This window comes from Diplotaxodon limnothrissa, linkage group LG5 (assembly GCF_057381915.1).
Source record: "Diplotaxodon limnothrissa isolate DT_005_m linkage group LG5, D_limnothrissa_male_GT1.1, whole genome shotgun sequence".
NCBI lineage: Eukaryota > Metazoa > Chordata > Actinopteri > Cichliformes > Cichlidae > Diplotaxodon > Diplotaxodon limnothrissa.
In genome coordinates this window covers 36664311-36688217 of record NC_140600.1, presented here as the reverse complement: position 1 = coordinate 36688217, position 23907 = coordinate 36664311, and the positions used below count along the sequence as shown (strand labels likewise).

Here is a 23907-nt window from a genome sequence, read left to right as displayed (position 1 = left end):
TAGCAATGGGACTGAAAACACCTGGAACCAGAGACCAAGAAGTGTGACCAAATACCTTTGTCCATATAATGTATCTAGTGATGCATTTGAGAAGTAAAATATGAAACATGTGAGTCCTTAAAATACCTTTTATTTTGAGAGGAATTTGTGTAATAAAGCTGTACAAAACTAAAATGACATTTTTAAAAGTTAATGTACTCTGCTAGTTAAAAAGTATAACTAATTTCTCAAAGATATATTTTATTTAATTAGATTATTTAAATGCAGCTGGATTAATGTTGACAATTGCCTATTCAGATCCATCTATTAAATGTCTAGAGTCGAGTGAGGGACTTCAAAGTGTACCCCCAGAGATGTGTTTTGGAGTGAAAGATTAATGCTTGCACACATAAAACAGTTTCAATGGCCAAACACCAGGAGTTTGAAATTTTTGCCAAACCTCTGATGCTTGCCCCTGCATCTGTTTTTGTTTCACCTGGCGGTGTGGGACAGTGGGTCACTACACTGTATGTGGATGGCACTGAGCTCCTGCAGCGGGCCCTGGTGTGTTGAATGGGTGGTGGGCAGGCTGGTGTTAGGCAGAGGAACATTTCTCTTTCTCTTTCGACTACAACAGGTACGTGTGGAGCTGTCATGGCTGGATACAGAGGGACTGCGTGAGGGATAGGTCTGCAGAGCCGTTTCCAAACAGTTCTGCTCGTATATCTGCTCGTCCACAAACTCGTGAGCCTGGAGAGAAAAAGATGAATGAAAAAAAAACATGGGGATAGCAAAACAGGAGAGAGGAAAAACAGCAGTCTGTAAATAGGCTACACAACAGCGTTATAGGACTTGTTGCCCAGTTGTACTTCACTTATAATTTTACAAAAGGAACCACACCAAAACAAATACAATTTAAAGAAATTATAAAAAATAACCTTCATCTTATCATACAAAAATCATGCACCTGGCTGATTTCCTGCCTGGATAACACTGTCAGTGTTTAATACAGATCTTAGCCAACATCTTTTGCAACAGTAGCTTTAAAGACTTTACAGTGGATGCAGATTTGAGACAAACCTTTACATGACGATCTAAATCCTGTCCTGTCCTCAAACTGTAGTACGAACCAGTGTCTTCTGTGTCTTGTTGCACAGGTCTGCACAGGTTACCATAGCTAAACTTTAACACAAGTATACCACAGACCAGGTTTAAGTGAACTTAGGGGTAGTTATGTTTAACAGATACTGTGAATATTCCTTTAATATCATAATTTAAGTTCAAGAGTAGTTTCATCCTCATACAGAGACTAAAGGAATACATAAATGTCCAACATTATGATGTACAACTGTTAGCTTGAAGCCAGAAAGTTCTAATTCAAGCTCGACTGACTATCACAAGTATAAACTGACGTATTCTGTCTAATAGGGAACCTTAAATTTAATGTGATTCAGTACTGAAAGGAAACTCATTTAAATGTTGAATCTTTACTTCATTGTCATGCCTGAAAATCTGAACAACTGTGTACAAAAACTCAGTTTGAATAAATATAAAACAATATAGAAATGTGAAAAATAGTGACAACATCGCAAATCACAAGCGACAACACAGAGAAAATAATAAAAGAGAATATTTCTCTGTCCAAATACACACTGGTGTGCCGTCAGTGACGCCTCATCTGTGTGAACTGCATGACAAAACTGTGGTGGGCAGTTCAGAAACCAGGTTCACTGCAGTGTAGCAGATTTGGCATCGTAATATGCCAAATGTAGTTTATGGTGCAGCTGAGTTGTAAAACCCCGCAAGTTCCAGTTTTTACAGACCCACTCTAAACCCCACACCCACAAAGTCCCATAACAACTGTCAACCTGGCGTGCAAACATTATGACATTTTTTTTAAAAATTATTTATTTTACCAAGAATGTGTTTTTTGCTTCCAGCTGAACTCAAACCACAGATTTGAGAGCAAAGAACACCTTACTGTGACAATGACAGACATTTTTGGCAATGCCCTAAACACCTTTTTTCATCTGTTTTGGGGGAAGTTGGCAGCTACATGCAAAGTCAGTGTGAAGAGCAAGCTTCTGATAAGGTAACATTTGGAAAATCTAAAAAAGTTTCATCGCTAGCTTCATTAATGTTAGCCAAGTTTTCAGCCATAGCTACACAGTGGACATGTATATTTATAACAGAGTGCACTTACTGTTGTTTTCTCCAGACAGTGCAGTAGGTGGTGGTGTTGGCTCTCTAACAGAGAGATGGACTTCTGGGTCAGCTTCTGCTCATCCTCTTCTGTACCCTGATTGTACACACACGCACACACACACACACACACACACACACACGCACGCACGCACGCACGCACGCACGCACGCGCGCGCACGCACGCACGCACGCACGCATGCACACACACAGTAGGTATTAGTAGGTATTATGAAATTATTCAGGAAGTTGCCCTTGGACATAAATCTCTAGACATAAAGACCCAGATGCTGAGATTGCTCTTTGATATTTACTCAATACTTAATACTTTGAAAATGAACTTTTAGTAATGAAGTAGTAATAAAAAGCCGGAGGTTCTGCTTCATGGCATTCAGTTTCATCTGAACTCTTTTTGTTCATGTTTGATGAGTTTCTCCTCATTTCAGTTATGAACAGGTAGACAACAGCTCCTGCCAATTGCTTTCAAATAATTTACTTGTTACATAGTGAACCACATTCCTGTTTGGAGTGAATTGATCCCTTATCTTTAGGTCTGCTTAGCAAGTGGTTTGTCCACTTTCTCCAATTTGTAATTTATTTCCTATTTTGTAGTTTTTTGTTTTTTAAAAAAAAATCCACAAACAGCCTACTGTTTTTCTTTGATTTGTTTCCTTGTCTAAGCAAGCAGCAAAATAACTTCCAATTTCAGTTTATTGAGCAAACAACATGCAAATTATAATAATAATAATAATAATAATACATTTTATTTAAATAGCGCCTTTCAAAGCACCCAAGGACACTGTACAACAGATAAAAACTGGAAATATACACAATGGTAAAAGAATAGGCAATTTTAAACAGATGAGTTTTGAGGGTGGACTTAAAAAGAGAGAATGAACTAATATTTCTGAGGTCCGGGGGTAGGGAATTCCAAAGTCGAGGGGCAGAGCAGCTAAAGGCCCTCCCTCCCATTGTGATCAGACGAGCAGAGGGAACAGAGAGAGAAAGAGAAGATGAAGATCTGAGGCAGCGGGATGGGAGCTTCATCTGTAATAAGTCAGAGAGGTACGGTGGAGAGAGAGAATGAATAGCCTTGAATGTATACAGAATTATTTTAAAATGGATGCGAAATTTGACCGGGAGCCAGTGAAGTTGCTTCAGGATTGGGGAGATGTGGTGGGTAGAAGAAGTCCTAGTAATAATACGGGCAGCAGAGTTCTGGACACGTTGGAGCTTGTTGATAGATTTTTGTGTGAGGCCAAATAATAATGAGTTGCAGTAGTCAATTCTAGAGATAACAAGATTATGGATGAGAATGGCAGTGGCGTGAGGTGTGAGGAAGGGGCGGAGGCGATTAATGTTACGGAGTTGGAAATATGCTGCACGTGTAATATTATTGATATGTGAGTTAAAGGATAATGTGCTATCGAGAATGACACCCAAGCTTTTCACAGAGGGAGAGATAGGGACCAGCGAGTTATTGATGGTGAGAGAGAAAACCGTGCTACTGCGAATCTTCTAACTTAATTGTCTAAGTAGGTACTGCTGAGTGTTATTTGATGCTGGAGGCAGCTAAACAGTTATTGATGTCAGAAGCTTCAGAAAGAAGAGAAATCGCAGAGTTTGAGGAAGGGAAAAAAAACCCACAGAAGCAGAAACTTATGGAACCCTTTGTTGGTATTTTTCCTGACAGGCTTAGTTTGAAATTCAGCCTTTAATATTCCTTTGTCTCAAAGTAACTGCAATTACCAAATAACATGAAAACTGAAAATGGTTAATTCTCTCCCCACACTGTTCATTGTTACTCAGAGGATTGGGGTAGGAGGCAAACCAGCCCATGGACTCTCATTTGGATTCCAGGAACATGAACAACACCGTCACGTGGGCACGTTTTCCGATCGCTGGATTTGTGCATTTATCCTCTGGCAGAGGACCTATACACACATAATATAGATACAGAGCGAGATTCAATGGTCTTTCATGTAAATAAAGAAGCTGACTTTGTGCAGTCAGTAAAAGGAAGCTGATCACGATAACCGTGCTGCTAATGAATGACTGGACAATAACTAAATGTGTTTTTTCCCAATGTATTTGTAATAAAAAACTCCCCCTGAAGCAGTGGTTCCCGTATTTTGTTATATTTTATTTTCAAACTCCATTGCATTTAGTATATTTAGTAAACAACTAAACAAATACAAGTAAACTGCAGTAAATTACAGGTAGCAATGAAATAAACTACTAACTGTTTTACGTCCACATCTACACGGGTATTTTTGAAAACGCAGCTGTTTCTACGCGTTTGGGCCTTTCGTCCACACATAAATGGTGTTTCGAATCACCGAAAACTGCGATTTTTTTAAAAACTCAGGCTACGCCCACGTGTACACGGGTATTTTTGAAAACGCAGATTTTTCTATGTGTTTGCACCTTTCGTCCACACTTTGGGAACCTCTGCCCTTAAGTATTCAGTGTTATTCATGTGATGTCCAAAACTACAACAGTAATAATGAGATGTGTATAATTATGTGAACATATCTTTTTGAGGGACTGAGTAAATGAAATAATCCAAAAATTAATTGTCTTGATTAAAGATGTATTCAGGGATGCAAGACTCTTTTTATAGGTTATTTTATTTAATATTAAATGATGTATCAATTAATTTTGTTACTTTGTAGCAACTCAATTTATTTATTTCAGATTCAAGAAGGTCTTCTACCATCTGGGCATTTTTCAATATCCTCAAAATGGATGTATGACCCAAATGTCAAGTTCCTGGAGATGTCATTAGAGGGCTGTGATTTGTCAGTCTGGCTATCCAACTAATGTTGTAACTGCACTATTCAATCACATATTACCATAAATAGGTGTTCAAATCAGTTAGAGAATGACATTAATGCACTTTATCCAATGTTAAGTTACTTCTGTATTCTGGAGCTGGCCTGGCCATTGCCTCAATGGAAGTGTGAAGGGTAATATCAGTTAGTTTGGCATTTAGCTGTGAGTCAGGTCCAGGATGCTGTGAGTTCAGGATATATAGAGTGCTATGTGCTGTGGCCTCAGTCACACAGGCCTAGACCAGCTGGTCACCATCTGGCAATCACCGGTCATGAGGATTAAATGTGTATTCCTTGAATATGCCTCACCTTTGTCACAAGGTGAAATAAGTCACAAAGAGGTTTACACTGAACACCTGCAAACACTTGCCAACTGCTCTCTCCAAGCGGTAGTGAAAACAGAGAGTTGTACCTCAAAGTAAAAGGCATAACTTGACTTTGAAGGCAAATTTTCTCCATTTTTGGTAATAGTTAGGTTATAATTGCAGACAAGATTTTCTATACAGAACACAACAGCAGTTGTCTCAAGGCACTTTAACCCCAACAATCAGACGACCACCTATGAGCAAGCACTTGGTGACAGCGGGAAGGAAAAACTCCCACTCCCAAAACTACCATAAATGTGGGCAGCCATGGCAAACTGCTAACGACCAAAGCCATCTGAAAGAGGTAATCGGTGCAGCATCGTCTTTGCAACCAATTTCACCAAGTGACTCATAATGACCTCCATGCACCCAGTTTTCCTGGTGAGTTGTGGATACCGGATCTCTAGGCCTTTGTGATTGAGGTCTAAGCTAGCTGTTGAGTTACTACAGCAGTGCCTCCCTTTAAAGTTGGGTCTGCTTGTTGTCACTGTTTGTGCAATTATGCATATGTTGAATATAAATAATACAATTGTGAAGCTTCCCACCTTTTTTCATTTCATTTGCTGAGTAACCAGTGAAATAATAAATATAGTTTTATTTAAGCTGATGTCCGAGTTGTTGCATACTTCTATAGCACATTGATCAAGATAGTACCTAAACTCAGATCTTATTCAAGATTCAAGATTCAAAGTGTTTATTGTCATGTATACAGAAGAAATAGCATTTCTCTGTGCAATGAAATTCTTCCTTTGGTGTCCATACACAAATGCCAAGTTAGGTAAGGGTTAAAGGAACAAGATAATAAAGATAAAAATAAGGATAAAAAGTGTGCTGATGTACAAATTGCAGTTGGGGTAGGTCAGCTGTTCAGGAGTTTTATAGCATATATTCTGGATGTATGCTGCTATTTGAAAAAAAAAGCCATTGTTTCTTAATAACAATTAAAATAAATATCTTGTTATATTTATCTTGTTATGGTCCAGTGTTCCACGACCAGGACGAAAACCGCATTGTTCCTCCTGTATCCGAGGTTCGACTAACGGACGAACTCTCCTTTCCAACACCCTGGCATAGACTTTCCCAGGGAGGCTGAGGAGTGTGATCCCCCTGTAGTTGGAACACACCCTCCGGTCCCCCTTCTTAAAGATGGGGACCACCACCCCGGTCTGCCAGTCCACAGGTACTGCCCCTGATCTCCACGCAACATTGCAGAGGCGTGCCAACCAGGACAGCCCTACAACGTCCAGAGCCTTCAGGAACTCGGGGCGGACCTCATCAACACCAGGGTGAGGGCCTCCAGCTCGCACTGGAACGGTTCGCAGCCGAGTGTGAAGCAGCGGGAATGAGGATCAGCACCTCCAAATCTGAGGCCATGGTTCTCAGCCGGAAAAGGGTGGAGTGCCCACTCTGGGTCGGGGATGAGTTCCTGCCCCAAGTGGAGGAGTTCAAGTATCTCGGGGTCTTGTTCGCGAGTGATGGGAGAAGGGAGCCCGAGATCGACAGACGGATTATGGCTGCAGCTGCAGTAATGGTGAAGAGGGAGCTGAGTGTAAAAGCGAAGCTCTCAATTTACCGGTCGATCTACGTCCCTACCCTCACCTATGGCCACGAGCTGTGGGTAGTGACCGAAAGAACGAGATCGCGGATACAAGCGGCAGAAATGAGCTTCCTCCGAAGGGTGGCTGGCCTCTCCCTTAGAGATAGGGTGAGAAGTTCGGCCATCCGGGAGGGGCTCAGAGTAGAGCCGCTGCTCCTCCACATCGAAAGGAGCCAGCTGAGGTGGTTCGGGCATCTGACAAGGATGCCCCCTGGGCGCCTCCTGGGTGAGGTGTCCCAGGCATGTCCCACCGGCAGGAGGCCCCGGGGCAGACCCAGGACACGCTGGAGAGATTATATCTCTCGGCTGGCCTGGGAACGCCTTGGTATTCCCCCGGATAAGCTGGAGGAGGTGGCTGGGGAGAGGGAGGTCTGGGCCTCTTTGCTTAGGCTGCTGCCCCCGCGACCCGGCCCCGGATAAAGCGGATGAAGATGGATGGATGGATAAATATCTTGTGGAGATGCTGTAAACCTTCAAAAATAAGTGGGTGACATAAGGTATAATACCTATGAAAAATTTGATTTGGTCTAAGCGCATTATCAAGACTAGGAACACTCAGCTCCTGGGGCGGAAAGTTGATCATTTTGGAAACCTGAAAGTGTACTAATGCATAGCTGATGGCATGGGCATGCAGGAAGTACAAATATATGTTTATATACATATTTCAAGGCTTGATGGCATCAAGTAAATGAGTGACCCACTCATTTATTTTTATATATATTGTCCTAGTTCACTACAGCCTTCTTTTTTTGCGTTCTTGTATGTGCTGATTTTTGTATAAGTGAAGCTGGCTTTTATGGGTGTGTGGCTTCTTTCTTTGTTTCTTTAGTGCATGACGCACCATTCCTCTGTGATACTGTTTTGAGCAGTTTTTTTTATAGATTTAAATGACTCCAGGAAAAAAGATCAGATAAGAGATAAAGCTGTAATGCCTTCGTATGCAAGATTACCATAAAACTCAACAGGATTATCAATACCCGTGATCTAAGTAACAAATAAAAAAAGCCAAGATGCAACCAGACCCCGAGTGAACTTCTAGTCTAACTAATGACTGTGACAGAATCAGTGATTTTTGTCATATATCTCCACTCACTCCTACCTCGGACCCACGCAGCGTCACCGACTGTCAGAATTGACACCATCGTAATTTGATGCATCAGGACTCTGGCAGCTTCATCACAGACACGAAAAGGAAAGGGGGGTGCTCAGTGCTCACAGATGGCATTTATATGATAATTCTAACCACTTGCAGACACCCATGAGCTTTCATGCTTTCATACTGGACTCTATTAGGTCCAAATGGATTTTAGTAACCATCTGCAAGGAGGGGAGTGTGTCACTGAAAACACGAGCGATGGTCTAGATGGATGGGATTTAGGCAATTTGCTCACACTTTACCTAACACATTTTTCCACGGTGGTTATAATATATATATATATATATATATATATATATATATATATATATTGTATAAAAGAGTGAGGGGATGATTGATTCAAAAAGTAGAAAGTTCTGATCTTTATGCGCAGACATGCATTACAGTAGAGCAAATAATTATTTATGTCCTCTTCTTAGGCTAGGCATTAGAAACTGAATTTCAAAACTACTTTCAAGTTAATCTCTATTGTCTCCACTGTTTCATTGTTCAGCGGCTCCGTTTTGCTTTGAAGCCTCCTTTAATGCACTAACAACCTAATTATTACCAAGAGCGACTCGACAAGCAAGTAAGAACAATCTTACATCCTAGATAACCTCAGCTTACCGTTTTCACAGACACAGATTAAATCAAGTCTCAGACTGATGAACAACCAAAAAAAGCACTTTGTGTTATTACACAGACAACACTCACATGGGGCATTATTAGCCTCTGCTATCACCTCTGCCCTGCATAACAACAAGAATGTAATGGCTCCAACTTCTTCTTTTATAGCCTCTAAATTACTTTTAAATTGTTCTCTGTTTATTTGACAGTAATTGTTGCCACTTTGCTTGTGTTTGCGTACTGCAGATGTGAAGTTGTTGCCTCCAAGCAACTGAGTTGCAGTGAACTGAAATAATTAGTACATGGGCGTTTGACAAGGAACAACATGATTAATACTGAATTACAACCTGCTGGCATTGCACCATTTTTAATGAGCACACTTAATTAAAACAGCGTCCAAGAAATCATCGCGCCCACTTTGCTGTTGGTGGATCTTCGCATTCAGAGGGTCAGGGGTCTTTCTCACCGTCAGCTCCAGCAGTTCGTTGAGAAGTCCGTTGCGTTTGCTCTGAAGGAAGGCGTTGGCGCTGCCGGACTTGGCTATTCTTATCCTGGCCAGTCTGGCTTTCTGGGTGTGGGACGAAGAAGAAGTCACAGCATCAGACAAGGTAGGCGGGAGGTCGGAGAAGATGACTAATACCTATTTAATGATAAGAATCTGCCAACTCATCACACAAACTCTGTAGTAATTTTCACAGCTACTACATGACTGCTCTTATCTCTGCATTTTCAAGTTTCTCTCTTTCATTATATATGACAGAGACTGCTGTCATGTTCTTGTGTCTGTAACATGCTGCTACTGAGTATGTCTGTAAGTCGGCACCCAAACAATACACTCATTTGGGATTGCTGAAAATTTAATTTCAAGTCTGAAATGAGCATAAATATGTTGCTATCTAGCTGCTGCAGATTTTTGCTCACATTTAGCTGAAATCCCAGTAGTGATGTTGGGCGATAAGGCCTGGCTCAGTTTCCAGTTTTTCCCAAAGATGCTGACTGAGGCTGAAGTCACCAGCTAGAAAAAGGTTTTAGACAGCAAATTCTACGATAATGGCTTGTCTTTGTGTTTGGGGGAAACATGATAGGATTTCAAGTTACTGGAGGCTTATACCAACTCTAGATTACAGGTGTGCAAGAATATGAGGACCTTTAAACAGGTTTAAAACAGTTAAATAATATGTAAATACTTTGATCAGTTTTTAGTCTAACACAGTGCTCTTTTTAAATATATAAAGATCTCTTATGTTTTATAGAGAAAACAACAATCAAAATCATGAAAGCAATTCTTGGGTAGTTGTAGCTTTAATTGGGATGTCTAACAACAATTTTGCCAAGGCAGTGTAGATTGAATCAAAAAGCTTTTTTAAATGAATGTCTTCTTTTAACTTTTTATTCTTTCATCTGTAACTTTAGCCCTTATATTTTCTGATTCTTTACAGCTTCGCTTTTTCTAGTTTTTCCTTCCAGTCCATTGATACAGAGTTTTGTTTTTTTTTTTTTTTTTATAATTCATTTTATTTGGATCCCTGGAAGAGCAGCAAACTCTGACTAATCATAAATAAAGAATGAAGAATCACGATGATCTCTTTGAAACTCCAATTTTTGGCAGAAAGTTGTGAGACTTTTGAGTCTGAACCCTTCAGATTGATTCTTCTAAAAAGGATAAAACTAAAGAGTCGGTCCACCAAGAAAAGCAACAACAAAAAAAAATGGGCTCAAACTAAGAAAAATATAAATGCAACATGAAGCCAAGTCTTGCATTTAATGGTGCTGCAAGCACAAATTGATAATTTGCTGCATTAGTGCCAATTATGCCCATGAGAACCTACTGAGTTCACAACATTGCAAAGTCTGTTTGCCAACATTTATCAGTTTATTTTATTCCCTTTCTGTTGCAGCAAAAAGATAAAATTGCTTTAAATAAGAGATAAAATAATAGAACAAAGGAGGCAGGAAATGAGAGAGATATTGCATTAAGGATTTCATAAAATGAAGAGGATATTATGACAACTGTAAGGTGAGCTTTATCTTTAACCTCACCCCACTGTGCTCTCTCTCTCTCACCCCCTTTATATACATTTAAGAAACAGGAGATACCGAAGAACATCTGCTTTCCAGACATGATTCAAAAGTAATATTTAGATGCTTCAAAAACTGCCTGTCAGACTAGTGAAGTTGTATGAAAAGCTGGAACCTGAGAGGTAATAATAGTGCTTGTGTATGTACGTGGTCAGTATGTGAAACAGGAGTAAAATGGGAGGATCATTGACTGCTTCTTTCTGCAGCTGAAGAGTGAATGAATTAGGAACCAGTGAAATTACTGTCACAAGCTGCCTGGCTTTATGATTGATCAAAAGTACTACTTGACACAAGAAAGGGAAAAATATGAAAGAATAAGCGTCTCTGATTCTTCTGTAAGTGCAAAAGGTTGTGCTGAGCGTCTGTGATGAGCTGCTGAGCCCAAACAGTTCTCTAAGAAACTTTTACTCTAAACACATGACAACTCCAGAGGTGTGATTGAGTCTCATTTAGTTCAAAGTTAAAGACAGTGGAAAATATTGAAGCAGATTAAGTCAAACTGCTTTAAAATCAAGTCCCTGAATAGTTAATAAAGGTATCACACATGGATCAATATTTGTCTAGCTGCAATAAAAATTATTTGTTTTCCAACTGAGCACTGTAGTGTTCATTTTTATGCTGTAAACCATTGTGTATGCTCTTGAACGAACTGCAAACCAGGCCTTTTAAAGGTCAATTTGCTTTTGATGGCCTTAAAATCCCATTGATTTAAAAGTTTGTCTGAGCCCCAGAAGGACTGAATGAATCTTTCACTGAAATGTTAGTGAAAATGTAACTGAAAATTCTCTACCAATGATAATGAATTTATTGTTTTGTCCTACAAAACTCATCATCATGAAAATGCCAAACAGAAAAAAATTATGTTTACTTAAAAGTAAGTAAAAAATGTAAATAAATAACTGAAACAAACCGAGGAATTTTCATATGTCAGATCAGGGCCGAATCCCAGTCCTCGAGAGCTACTGCAGCTTTTAGATGCATCCCTACTCCAACACAGTTGCATCAAATGGTTGGATTACCTTTTCAGCATGCCACCAAGTTTGGCAAAGGCCTAATAACAAGCCATTCATTTGATTCAGGTGTGTTAGAACTAGAGATGGCACGATACCACTTTTTTATGTCCGATACCGATACTGATATCATAAATTTGGATATCTGCCGATACCGATATGAATCCGATATAATGTTTTTTAATCAACAAAACTGTTTTTTTAAAATATCTTGCTGCATTTTGTATAAGTTCATACTCAAGTTTAAAACAACAACTACACTAAAGCTATTCTGTTATACCTGTATGCAAAAAAAAAATATTTCATAGTTCAGCAATACTGATCAATCTAATAAACTCAAACCTACACCATCCTCCCTATTCTGGTATTTTAAAGAGTACTTAGCGTAAATATTAAGCAACCTAACTAATAGGGTTCCAACTCCCAGCAACAACAAAAATAAATAAATAAAAAATAAGGAACCACCCCTCACACTCCACCTCATGATGCTTAATCGACGTAATCAACCTTAATTTGATGCAGTGTGAAAAAAAATGCACAGAAATAAATTATTTTTCAAGAAATATTAAATAGATTCAACATCTTTCTTCAACAGAACTGCAGACTGCACAGATGGTACCTTCCCAAAGGAAAATGTACTATAGCTTACTAGGGTATATTAGACTTAACAGTTACTATATACAGTAATGGACTTCTATACATTTTACATCAGATTAAAACTTTGGGTGTCAGATTCAGATAATTATTTATTAAAAGCTCGACATTTTAAATGAGAATAAGAAAGAAAAGTATGTCTTTGTGCCCCCTTTTCCCTGTTCATGCCCTATCGGCCCCCCTGGCTAAACTTTGCTAGATCCGCCCCTGCACAGTTACAGCCGTCAGCTGCGTAGAAAAAGATCCTGGTGTAGAAAGTAATATTAAATACATTCTAACAACAGGGCCCTGTTTCAGAAAGCCGGTTTAGTGCAAAATCTGAGTAAGTATACCCTGAGTTAACGAAAACTCTGGGTTTTCGGTTTCACAAAGCGAGTTTAGATTAATTCTGAGTGAGTTACTATGACGACACACTCCGTGAAGCTAACCTGCCCCCTATCAGGTTTACTTCAACTAACCCTGACTTTCTCCGCCTCTTTGTCAGAAACCTGTAGATGTTGAAGCCCAAATTCTCCGCAGAGCTCTCCGCCGGGAGAGAGTGATTAGAGCGCATTTTATCATTTCCTGATGATTTTCTGTGTGAAGGTTACCGTTTTTCAGCACAATCCATAATTTATTTGGATAACATCCTCAGGCCATATATTGCTCATGTGACACATCGCGGACATCCTCTCAGTTCTGTACATATTATTTGTATTGCACTTCGGTTTTTTGCAAACGGGAGCTTTCTGTATAATATTGGTGATGCTGAGCACGTTTCCAAGGCTACCGTCTGTCGGGCAGTCAGGAATGTTACAGTTGCACTGAAACGTCTCCTGTACTCGTTTGTGGTGTTCCCCGGTCATAGACCCACAAGATTTATCAAAGAGGGATTCCACAAAATTGCAGGTATCAGGATGAACAAAACTTAATTCATGATGTGGTGATACTTGAACTACTACTTAAATTTTACATTTATTCTCACGGTTCCCAGGCGTGATTGGCTGTATAGATGGCACTCACATTCCAATCATTGCTCCTTCAGTAAATGAAGGAGACTATGTGAACAGGAAGTCTTTCCACAGCATTAATGTACAGGTACATAGTTCCCTGTAGCATTTCAAACTAACAAATTATTTCATTATAGTAATGGATGCTAATTTGTGTTCTCTGCACTGTGAAGATCATATATGATGGTCAAAGGAGCTTGCAAAGAAAAGCGTCTGGACTTCTTTAAGTTGCTTGAAGACGTTTCACCTCTCATCCGAGAAGCTTCTTCAGTTCTAAGGTCAAATGGTGGAGAGTCCCAGATATAAACCTAGTGGGAGAAACCCCCCACAGAGGGACAAAAGGACCCCCTGATGATCCTCTAATCGCCTGAGCCAAGGTGTGAAACTGGGTGTGGGTCCCAATCAGCCAGAGTTTCGGGTGTGTTCATTGTGAAACCTGGCCCCACCTTATCATGCGAATTCCTGAGATCAGATGGCCCAGGATGTGAGTGGGCGTTAAGGCGTCTGGGAAGGGATCTCAAAACTGGATTATAGATGGCAGAGAGTTGGTGTCGTAAACCCCCGCCTCTGTTCAAAGATGGTCGCTCACAGTGGACTCTTTGTTTTTTAAAGTGTGTGTTCTCTTGTGCGCACCACGGGTCCATCCGTGTTAACTCCGTGTTTTCTCCCTGTGTATCTTAACCCATGTTTGCTCTGCTCTCCATCTCCTTCAGGTTTCAGATTTGTTTGTTTGATCCTTAGTTTTTCTAGTTCAGGTTTTCTTAGTTCTGATTTTGCCTCCCTTGCTTTTGTTTAGCTTTTGTTATCGTAAGTAAAGCTCAGTCGCATCAAGTAAGTGCCTTCATTTTGGGTCCTTCTTCATAACTCCACGTGGCTTGCCTCGCTAGCCGTTACAGTACCCAAGTTCATCATGAGAAGAATGTCTTCAGTTCATTGTGCCTCATTAATGTATACTAAGAAAGTGTACTAGGAAAATACTACTGTATATTAGGCTTTGGCTGCACAATTTGCAAGTTTAAAAGTTCAAAAAAAGGTAAAAAAAAGAAAGAAAAAAAGATGGGCATTAGTAAGTAAGTAAATCTCACTTGAATTTCTTTTTGTGCATAATAATTTGTTACTCTTTAAAAGAAAAGATACAACATGTCAATCTTGTAATCAATGCACAAAAATGTCCACTGTTACTGTAGCCAAAAAGCTTCTGTCTTTATCCTTTATTCCAAAAAGTCTTTGCGTACACGTTAGCAAGCTGCAGTTTTACTCTAATGTTCATTTTGGATAGAAAGAACTTTTTAATGGCAAGCTTCACATGCAGGTTAAGCTTGTGATTCTCTTTCAGACTATAAATGTGTGCATGCTAATAGCAACAGTTGCAAGCATTACCTGCACATCCTGTAATGAAATCTTACATTATCTGAGGCTTCTAGTCTAACCCTGGACAGACTGGCATTTTTTTCTCATGTTGTTGAAAATCTTTTCTACTTCTAGAATATTTTCCTTGGACTGGAATGGTTAGCTTTTTTTTTTTTTTTTTTTACCTCAGTACCAGATTCATAAATATCCCAAAGGTCTCAGGAAGCTCTTTAGATGTAGGCATGATGATGCTACACATTTCAATAACAAAGAGAAGACACTGGATGTTTGGTGTCACATATCATTCCCTACGGAGAATCTTACAACCTTACACCCAAGCTGAAATGTGATTGATCTGCTTTAACTTCATTTGACCAGGAAGTTCTACTGAGATCAAATTTCACAATTCTTGACCGAGGAAGCAAACATTAAATACAACCTCTACAACACAATATATTGCATACAAATACCCACAACATGAAGCATAAAACACAAGAGAAAAACACCCACAGCTCTAATTCCCCATATTCCCTACAATGCTTTTAAATTCACTAGAGGCCTCTTTTTTCTGAAATGTTATGTCATTTATATATTCAAATTATGAAAATGATTAAAAATTTTCTGTCTTTTTCATACAGCTTTCATCTAAAAGAGCTGTTTGAGAGTTGTTCATATGTTTGCTTGTTCAAATATGTTGAAAAAGTCCACAGAGTTTAATTGATATACTTTACTGCTTTATTCCTTAAGATTCTACTGTAAAATAAAACGGAAAACCCCATGAATGAATGTGTTATTTTTATGGCAAATACACTCAAAGCGCTTTATACAGCATCTCCCAATCACACAAGCACTTTCTAACATTCCCACTCTAATGAATGCATTGTGAGCAGCTCGAGGTTAAGTATCTTGGCCAAGGATACTTTCACAGGCAGACTGGAGGATAGGGATAGAACCACCAACCCTCTTATTAGCAGATGACCTGCTCTGCCTCCTGAGCCAAAGCCACCTGAATAAACCTCATTCTTCTATTAAAGTATAAAAATTCTGATGAAAGTATCAAATACTTGATACTTTGTTATTCTGATACATCAAATTCCCTCCATAAAATTAAAAACAAAGCATGATACTGTAAAAGGGGAGGAGAGGTTATGTTAAAAATCCGTCAAAATCCCAAAAATTGAAATTCACTAAACTCAACTTTAGAAGTAAATGCCTCCTAAAGGGTGATGAATAAGTATTTCATGGCTGGGGAAGTTCTTTAAGAAATTACTCTAAAGTTTGGTGTGCCCCGAACGAGCCTCTTCAACATCCTGACTAAAATCCAGTCATGATTGTGGTGATTTTACTTCATCGGTGGTCTCAGTTGACCGCACAAATCAGACCTATATGCTCCAACATTACCACCCACAGTCTGACAGTCAGACAGCAGAAAGGTTCAAAATGTTCACTTCCAAGACAAGTGAGCCTTGAAACTACTGCTATATAGAGCCCTCTTCCTGTTTTTTCTTTCTTCTACCCCAATAAGACCTCTCTTACACTTCCTCCTTCTGCTTCCTCGGTCTTCTTTTTATTCTCTTACTCTTTTTACTCTTGTCAGACCTCCATCCCTCTTTCCTCTCTTGCTCCCATTGTCTTGTTTTGCCCTCACGTCTCTGGTCTCAGGACTTTTTTTCCTTAACAACCTGCCATCTCTCAGTGTGGCTCCACTTGACTTTGCTGTCCCATTACCGGTGTGACCTCAGTCCATTTACTGCCTCGACACTTATCGGCACTCTGACTGCACTGTGCTGCAGTGCTGATTTGCTGAAGGAATAAAAGAGGAACCTGTCTTTGTCATCTGCACGTTTGGTTTTCAAATTATTGGGGAATTAGGAACATTAGTATCAGGGCAGGGGTTGTTTCTGTGGCTAGTTATATCCTCAGTGGGTTACTGAACTTCAAGACAGACTGTACTTTGCACTGAGGCATACACTCCAGTAGTTAGCAGGCAATAACTATCATTAAGCCCAATTTGGTTTCTCTACTTTCTATTTAATGACTGAGAAGCCACGATGGATACACGAGAAGACCTTTTTGTAAAATCAAATCCCCTGATGACTACATAATTGTAATAGGAACCGAGAGCAGTGTGTGGTTATAGAAGAATGAAGACGAATGAGTTCTGGAGAGAAATGGGAGGCCAGAACATATAAAGTAATAAAAGGAAAATTTATTTTTGAACAGAGTTACCATAACAGATATTTCCCCTTGATTTTTCTTCCTATTGTTTTAAGTTATATTAAAGGCAGAAGAAGAAGAAGAAGCTACTTCATTAGACCAAATATAGCTCACTGGGGGACACTGTACAAAAACCATGAGCAGTAGTCCATAATTTTTTTATATTTTGCTGGAAAAACAAGGAATTGTTTCACTGGCTTATTGAAACATGTGCCAGCATATGTATACAGCCATCTTTATTCTTCAGTACAGACTGAACTCTCAGAGGGAAACTTTCCTGTAGTCTTCAGGAATACCCCCAACCCCCCAGAACATTTAAATCTCTTGGCTGCCTTTTGTTCCCAGACTGTTCTAGTTAATGTCAGGGTCCAGGCTCTGGGCAGGCTGGTCTACGACTGATAGTGTTGCTTAGTTTTTCTGCCCAGATCCCCAACATCACCTTTGACAAGGTCCCCAACGCCACTTGCTGAAATGAAGCTGCAAACCATGTCAGAGCCTCTGCTGTGTTTAACAGATGATTGTAGACACTCTTGTACCTCCTTTGTACATATTGACAATGAAACAGACAAAATAAACTCAGCTATGTTCCTGCTCCTGCCCTGCATTTGTGTTGGATTTCATTGTTGTTTTAGTTCATTCCTGTATTCAGAGTCCTGCATCAGGGTCTGTTATTTTGCCTGCTATAACTGTCATATGTCAAGAAGAGCTTCTTGACAGCCACCCTTCCACCATTTCTAATGAGGCTTCGGTGAACAGTAGATGGATCAATTGAAGGGCCAAATGCATCTCTCAGGGTTGGTGTCGGTGTCTTGTGCTATTTTCTAAGGACATCACTTTGACATACTGTTCATTTGCTCTTTTAGGCCTGCCACTTTTTCTTTTGTCCTCCACTTATGCACTTTAATCATTTTGTTACCGACACACTGCACACTAAATAATCTAAATATTCCAAATCAGCAGTCCCCAACCCCCGGGCGTTTGGTACCGGGCCGCGAGAGTTGAGGCTCGGGTGTGAAATGTATGGTTTTCAGGGTTTTTATCAGTTTTTTGTTATTGTTTTTATCGTTAACTCTGTTTTCCTCGGTCTTTTCACGTGTGTTATGAATAAATCTTCTTTTTTCGGTACCGGTACTAGTTTTATTTTGTTGTATTTATCTGCGACACCTTAAAGGCCGGTCCCTGAAAATATTGTCGGGCATAAACCGGTCCGTGGCGCAAAAAAGGTTGGGGGCCGCGATCTAAATAGCAAAAACACTATTTTATGCTAATTAACCATGTTGTTTTTCGCATCTTTTAATAAATTCAACTAAAGAAGTAGCAAGAAATTATATATTTTTGGGATGGGTTCTTGTTTCTTGTGCCTAAAATTTATAATCTAGAGCTGGTTTGTTGCTAACATGTTTATTAGGTGTAAGCACAACACTGGCTCATCCCTTGAGTTAGGTGCCTTTTTTCTTCTTGAATGATTCACAGGTCAGTGTTAAGAGGCTTAAAAAGCAAAAACATTCCTCTGAAAGTGGTCAGATAGAAAGACTGGAAAAACTGAAAATGAGTGAAAAAGCAGACAATGACCAAGATAAACTAAAGCTTCACAAAAACACCAACGTGTGTGAGGGACATTTTTGTTGTGTAATAGGATTAAATCCATTTAAAGCCATGACAGAGTGCAGCTTGTCATGTTGAAATACCAGAACAAGTTATTTTTTCATTTCCTATTAATTGCAAGGTAACAATTTTTTTAATACAATACCAAGTCCAGACCTACTTTCTTTTTTTAAAATTTGTTTTATTTACGTGACACTTTAGATACAAACATTTATGCTAAATTACTATATTAAAGCCACCTATAGACCTTAACTCTAATTGCTGAATCAGATTTCTTTCTAAGCACTTTTGCACTTCCGTGTTTGCTTACATTTTGTTGTCCGTCCGTTGTTTCAACTTTGAACATTAGTTTTTAAGCCTTTAAGCTTTTAAAATGTGAATAATGGTTTACTTGCATCAGGGATTTCTATTGAGGGAAGATCCTCAACGACCACGGCAAAAAGCAGCAATAAAATGTTATTTCTTTTTAATTATCCTTTAACAGCTTAATACTGTTTTTGTAAATTAATTCCTCATTGAGAGTGGGCTATGTTTCCCAGAGAGCCTCCTCACTGCTTTAATAGGCACTATAAGCCTGAAAAGCATCAAAAAGCTAAAAGAACTTCATTAGTGTGAAGAGTTTATGGTCCCTTTGTGGTCTAAAAATGTTTTACAACCACTGAAAGATGATATCTAAAAAAAAAATCCTTCAAGATCAATATAAAAAGCAACTTGCACAACAAATGCATGGGAAAAAAAAGCTGCTGGGTCATGGAGTATATTTGGTCAGCCCTACTGTCAGTCGCTGTTGCTTAGCAACAGTACGACCATGCCCACTTAAGCATGTCAATATCAAAACAATAGACATTCTGTCAATGAACAAGTAACTACGCATCTGTTATGAAAGTGTTACAGAAGAAGTGCTGCAGAGGTTGTATTTTCTGTATACTACATCAGTGAGAAACAGTGTTTTAAAGTAGCAATGACACGATAAAATTATTTAGTGCGTCATATTTTTATGAAACATACACAACTGGGCAGCCTTTCGAAAATATTATGAAACCAGATCTAAGTACACAAGGTTTTTCTCAATTTCTTGAATGTAAATATTACCAAGACTGACTGAGGTTTGATCTAACAGGATGAATCCAACTTCACCAGTTCACCAATTCATTACCTCTATCAGACCTATTTTACTCAGAACTGAGCCTCACTGGACTCAATAAAGGTGCGAGAGAGCCCATGCTGTTGTGTTTGAACTGATTGAAATCAGTATATTAATTAGAAAACCACACACCTAGGATTCTAATATCAGTAAGGATTCAAATCACACTTTTCCCTCCTCAATTAGCTATCAGCAGCTGCTCTCTAACTTAATAGCGCTCTTATCTAGCCCCATAGAAAGGTCAAGCCTACTGGGGGAATTGTAGTGAATGGCTGGCTAACATTTGGTACTTAGTGTGTGTCTAAGAAACTTGTGTGTGAGTGTGTCTAAAAGTATGTTAAGTTAATGTGCATCTGAAGGGCAACACATTTCTTGTGTGTATGATGGTGCTGAAAAATGTGGGATGAATTATGGTGAAGGACATTCATTCGCAAAGCAGTTGTACAGTTCCTAATTGGGGTCAGTCCCTTTCACCAGCACCTTTTTTTAAGTTGGTAAAAATACCCGTGTGCCTTCCATATGAACGAAACTCATCTGTCATCAAGATCTTTAAACTCACATCCATTATTTTAATGATGTGAATAAAACAAAAGGACTTTCAAAAGTTTTTATTCCCATTTTAGGACTAACTATTAGTACAGCACATCCAAAAGTTTTACTCAACACTTCATCCTTCCATTTATTCTCATTAATTTATTAATGTGTCATATTGCATTACAACTTCGGCCTTTTGAAAATAAAGAGCATGCACTCCTCTGGTAATATTTGCACATGATTTAACACAGCCACTGATTTCAGCCACACATATTCCTTAGAGGTGCAACAATACTCGTATCGATATTGAACCGTTCGATACAGTGCTTTCGGTTCGGTACGCATGTGTATCGAACAATACAAAATTTTTAATTTATTTGATCAACTTTTCTTCTGACGATGCTGTCTGTGTGAGCGCTCAGTGGATCTGCGCTCGACAGTGCAGCCTAGGCGGAGTAGCCGAACGCAGTGACGCACTGACCGCAGGGCAAGCTAGCGAGACAGAGCTCTCGTTGCAACATGGCAAATTGAACCTCCCCCACCCTCATTCAGATCTGGTGTTTGGAACTATTTTGGTTTTCATGAGATGTATGACCCTGAAGGTAAGCGCGTCATGGACTAAAGTAAAACAGTATGTTGGATGTGCCACGCAATGCTCAATTACATGGGTGGGAACTAGTGTGTTAGCGCAGTTTGCTCGTTAACGTGTTGATGCCGCCCAGCCCCATGCACGTGGCGATCCGCCGTAGCTCGTTAACGGAGATTTGCCGTGTTGTGGCGTTAACGTCATTTCAACGAGATTAACCTGAAAGCACTAGTGGGAACACAACGAATATGACTGCACATTTACGCCGACATCATCCTAGTGCAAAGACAAGTGGAAGCAGACAAAAACAACAAGCACGCATGCTACAAACTTTACCCGAGTCATTTAGACAGCCGTTAGCACATGATTCTCCTTATGGGGACCTGATATGTTTAATATTCTGCTGAGAATATAGCCCAGAAGAAGCGTGTAGTATAGCTTTTATTTTGGAAAGAGCCATTTCTCTGTAACAAACTCTCTTTTCCAAAGATGAGTGATTTCTCGATCATATAGATTTATTTTTTTATTACTTTCAGCAACATTAAATTTAAAAACTGTACTTTTGAGTTAAAACATATATTTATAATTTTAATAAATGACAAAGTAAAAAGGCATGAACATTTTTTTCTATCGAAAAAATATCGAACCGTGACACCAAAGTATCGACCTGAACGGAACCGTGAATTTTGTGTATCGTTGCACCCCTAATATTCATTGTTGTCCCTGTCGAAGCACATGAGAAAAAGACACTAACTTGTACCTTCTGAGCACGCCGTTTATCTGCTCTCTGGTTCTGGTGGTAGATGCGGCTGAAGTTGGAGACAATGACAGGGACGGGCAGAGCGATCACCAGGACGCCACTCAGGGAGCAGATGGAGCCAAAGATCTTTCCAGCAATTGTCTTTGGCACCATGTCCCCATACCTACAAAAGGAGATAAATGAGAAAGGTTAGGAAAAAGATGAACGTTGATGCATAGTTTCAAATGCACTTTACTGTGTAATTATATGCACCTGTTTTAATGTGTTTCGAATATGTGCATGAAGAAACGAGAAAAAAAGAAAGAAAAGAAAACACTTTGTATAAAAAGTCCTTGCTCGTTGACTGATGTGAAAAAAAGCTGGCATATTAAAAGAAAGGCTATAGTTTTTGAATACACTTGATATTGTGGTGCTTGCTTCTGCTACTGTAGACAAAGCAGCAATTCACACTGCCTGCCACTCATCAGAAAGGTCAAAAAATACAGAATAAACACTGCAGTGGAAAACTGTAAGGACTCCCCTTTAAAGTCTGGACTTTTGTTACACATCACTATAGCAGAAGCAAAACTGAAACAAGGCACATGAGACGAGGGACTGACAAAATAAAACAGGAAGTAGCACGCATACGACATGCAAGCGTAAAATCTGTGAGATATATATATATATATATATATACAGTCCTGTTCCCAGGACTGCGCTCTTCTGGACAGAGATCTCCGATGAAGGCCAAGTTTTTTTTTATGATAGTAAATAAATAAGCAAATTGATTTTCTATTTTCCATTTTGTTTCTTAAAGAAATTTGCTCACAACTGAATTATGCGCCTTGAATGCAGTGCAATTACTGGCTCCGCATTGCAATTCTCAACCTTGAAAATTTAATTGTTAAGACAAGCGCCAGAAACATTCTTGTCATGCTGTTATTAAAGTGGGATATATGCTTTAAACACACAACTGATATCACCTTTTAAGATGCAGTGATGTATTGAAACATGGGCAAACATAATTTGAAACAGAATATAAGACAAAAACAAAGTCTGTACAATTCCAATAAGCTTGAAAGTCAGTATTTGGTATGACCAGCTTTGTTCTTCAACACAACTTTCTTCGGGAAAAGTTCTCCAGGCTTCTTGAAGGACATTTGAAGCTCTTCTTTGGATATTGGCTGTCTTTTGGTCTGTTCTCTCTAAATCACTGTTAAATATTATATATAATGTTGGGGTCCGGGCTCTCAGGAGGCCAGTGCATGAATGGTAGTGCTCCATGTGTGTGTTTTCTCTCCAGACACTCTATGCTTTTAAGGGATAGGCAGTGTTGGGGATCATTGTCATGCTGAAAAATTAAGTTTTCTCTAATCCAGCATTTTCCACATGGAATTCCATGGTGGATCAAAATCTGACAGCACTTTTCTCTGTTCATAATTTCATCAGTTTTGATAAGATCCCCACCATTTGCTGAAATGCAGATTCTATCTGTTATAGATAGCCGTAGACACTGACCTCGGGACGTATTGACAGTGACTTGAACCACAAATTAAAATTTTAGATTCATCACTCCACAAGACATGTTCACACTGATTTTTTTTTTGTCTTGCTCGTGAGTAATTTGGCATTTCCTCTTTTTTCCCCTCAACAATGGTTTCTTCTGGCTTCGGAGATTAGTCAGAACAGCAGTATAACAGCGAGTGTTTTCAAAGCCATCCACACGGTTCAAATCCACTCGCTGCTGAGACCTTCTCTGTGGCGGCTAGCTGTTCTCCCTGTGCCTTTATGGGTTCCCCCCAGGTATTCTGGCTTCAACATGGATGTTAGGTTAAATGATAAATTAGCCATAGGTGCAATGTTCCCTCTAAGCTGCGCACGTGCGCAATTGCGCACCCCTGGCACAGTCTCTGCGCACAGAAAATCTGCGTTGCGCACAAAAAAAATCTAACCTGAATTGAAATTAAAATTAATACTTTAACAATTCTGTTTTGCAGTGTTAGTCAGTAAGTGACTGGCTGCTCCCGTATGGGATTAGAACGATGCCACCTTATCCCATAGTCCAGCCAATAATGCGATTCACATTCGTATATACGCAGCTAATCAACGTGGTTGACAGGCTATGACAGACTGATGTCGCTCACAGTGGTCCAAGGGATCGCTCAGGGAGTTTGTGTGTTCGCTCAGACACATGAAAAATTAGAGGAACATTGCATAGGTGTGAACGTCTGTCTCCCTGTTAACTCTGTGATAGATTAGTA

General features: G+C 39.5%; 1 protein-coding gene across 4 annotated transcripts in view; it reads right to left on the bottom strand.

The window, feature by feature from the left end:
* Nucleotides 1–23907, bottom strand: part of LOC146632772 (A-type voltage-gated potassium channel KCND3-like) — a 105904-nt gene that overhangs the window by 1480 nt on the left and 80517 nt on the right. Inside the window, exons 2-6 of one of the 4 annotated variants that reach the window (XM_085353491.1) lie at nucleotides 21668–21830; nucleotides 9206–9307; nucleotides 2148–2278; nucleotides 1778–1805; nucleotides 476–729 (exon numbers count right to left, since the gene is read on the bottom strand). In XM_085353491.1, the coding sequence (XP_085209617.1) occupies nucleotides 476–729; nucleotides 1778–1805; nucleotides 2148–2278; nucleotides 9206–9307; nucleotides 21668–21830 (678 nt within the window). Of the gene's footprint in view, nucleotides 1–475; nucleotides 730–1777; nucleotides 1806–2147; nucleotides 2285–9172; nucleotides 9308–21661; nucleotides 21831–23907 lie in introns of all 4 variants that reach the window. The other 3 variants (XM_085353490.1, XM_085353492.1, XM_085353493.1) reach the window with 3 other exon arrangements.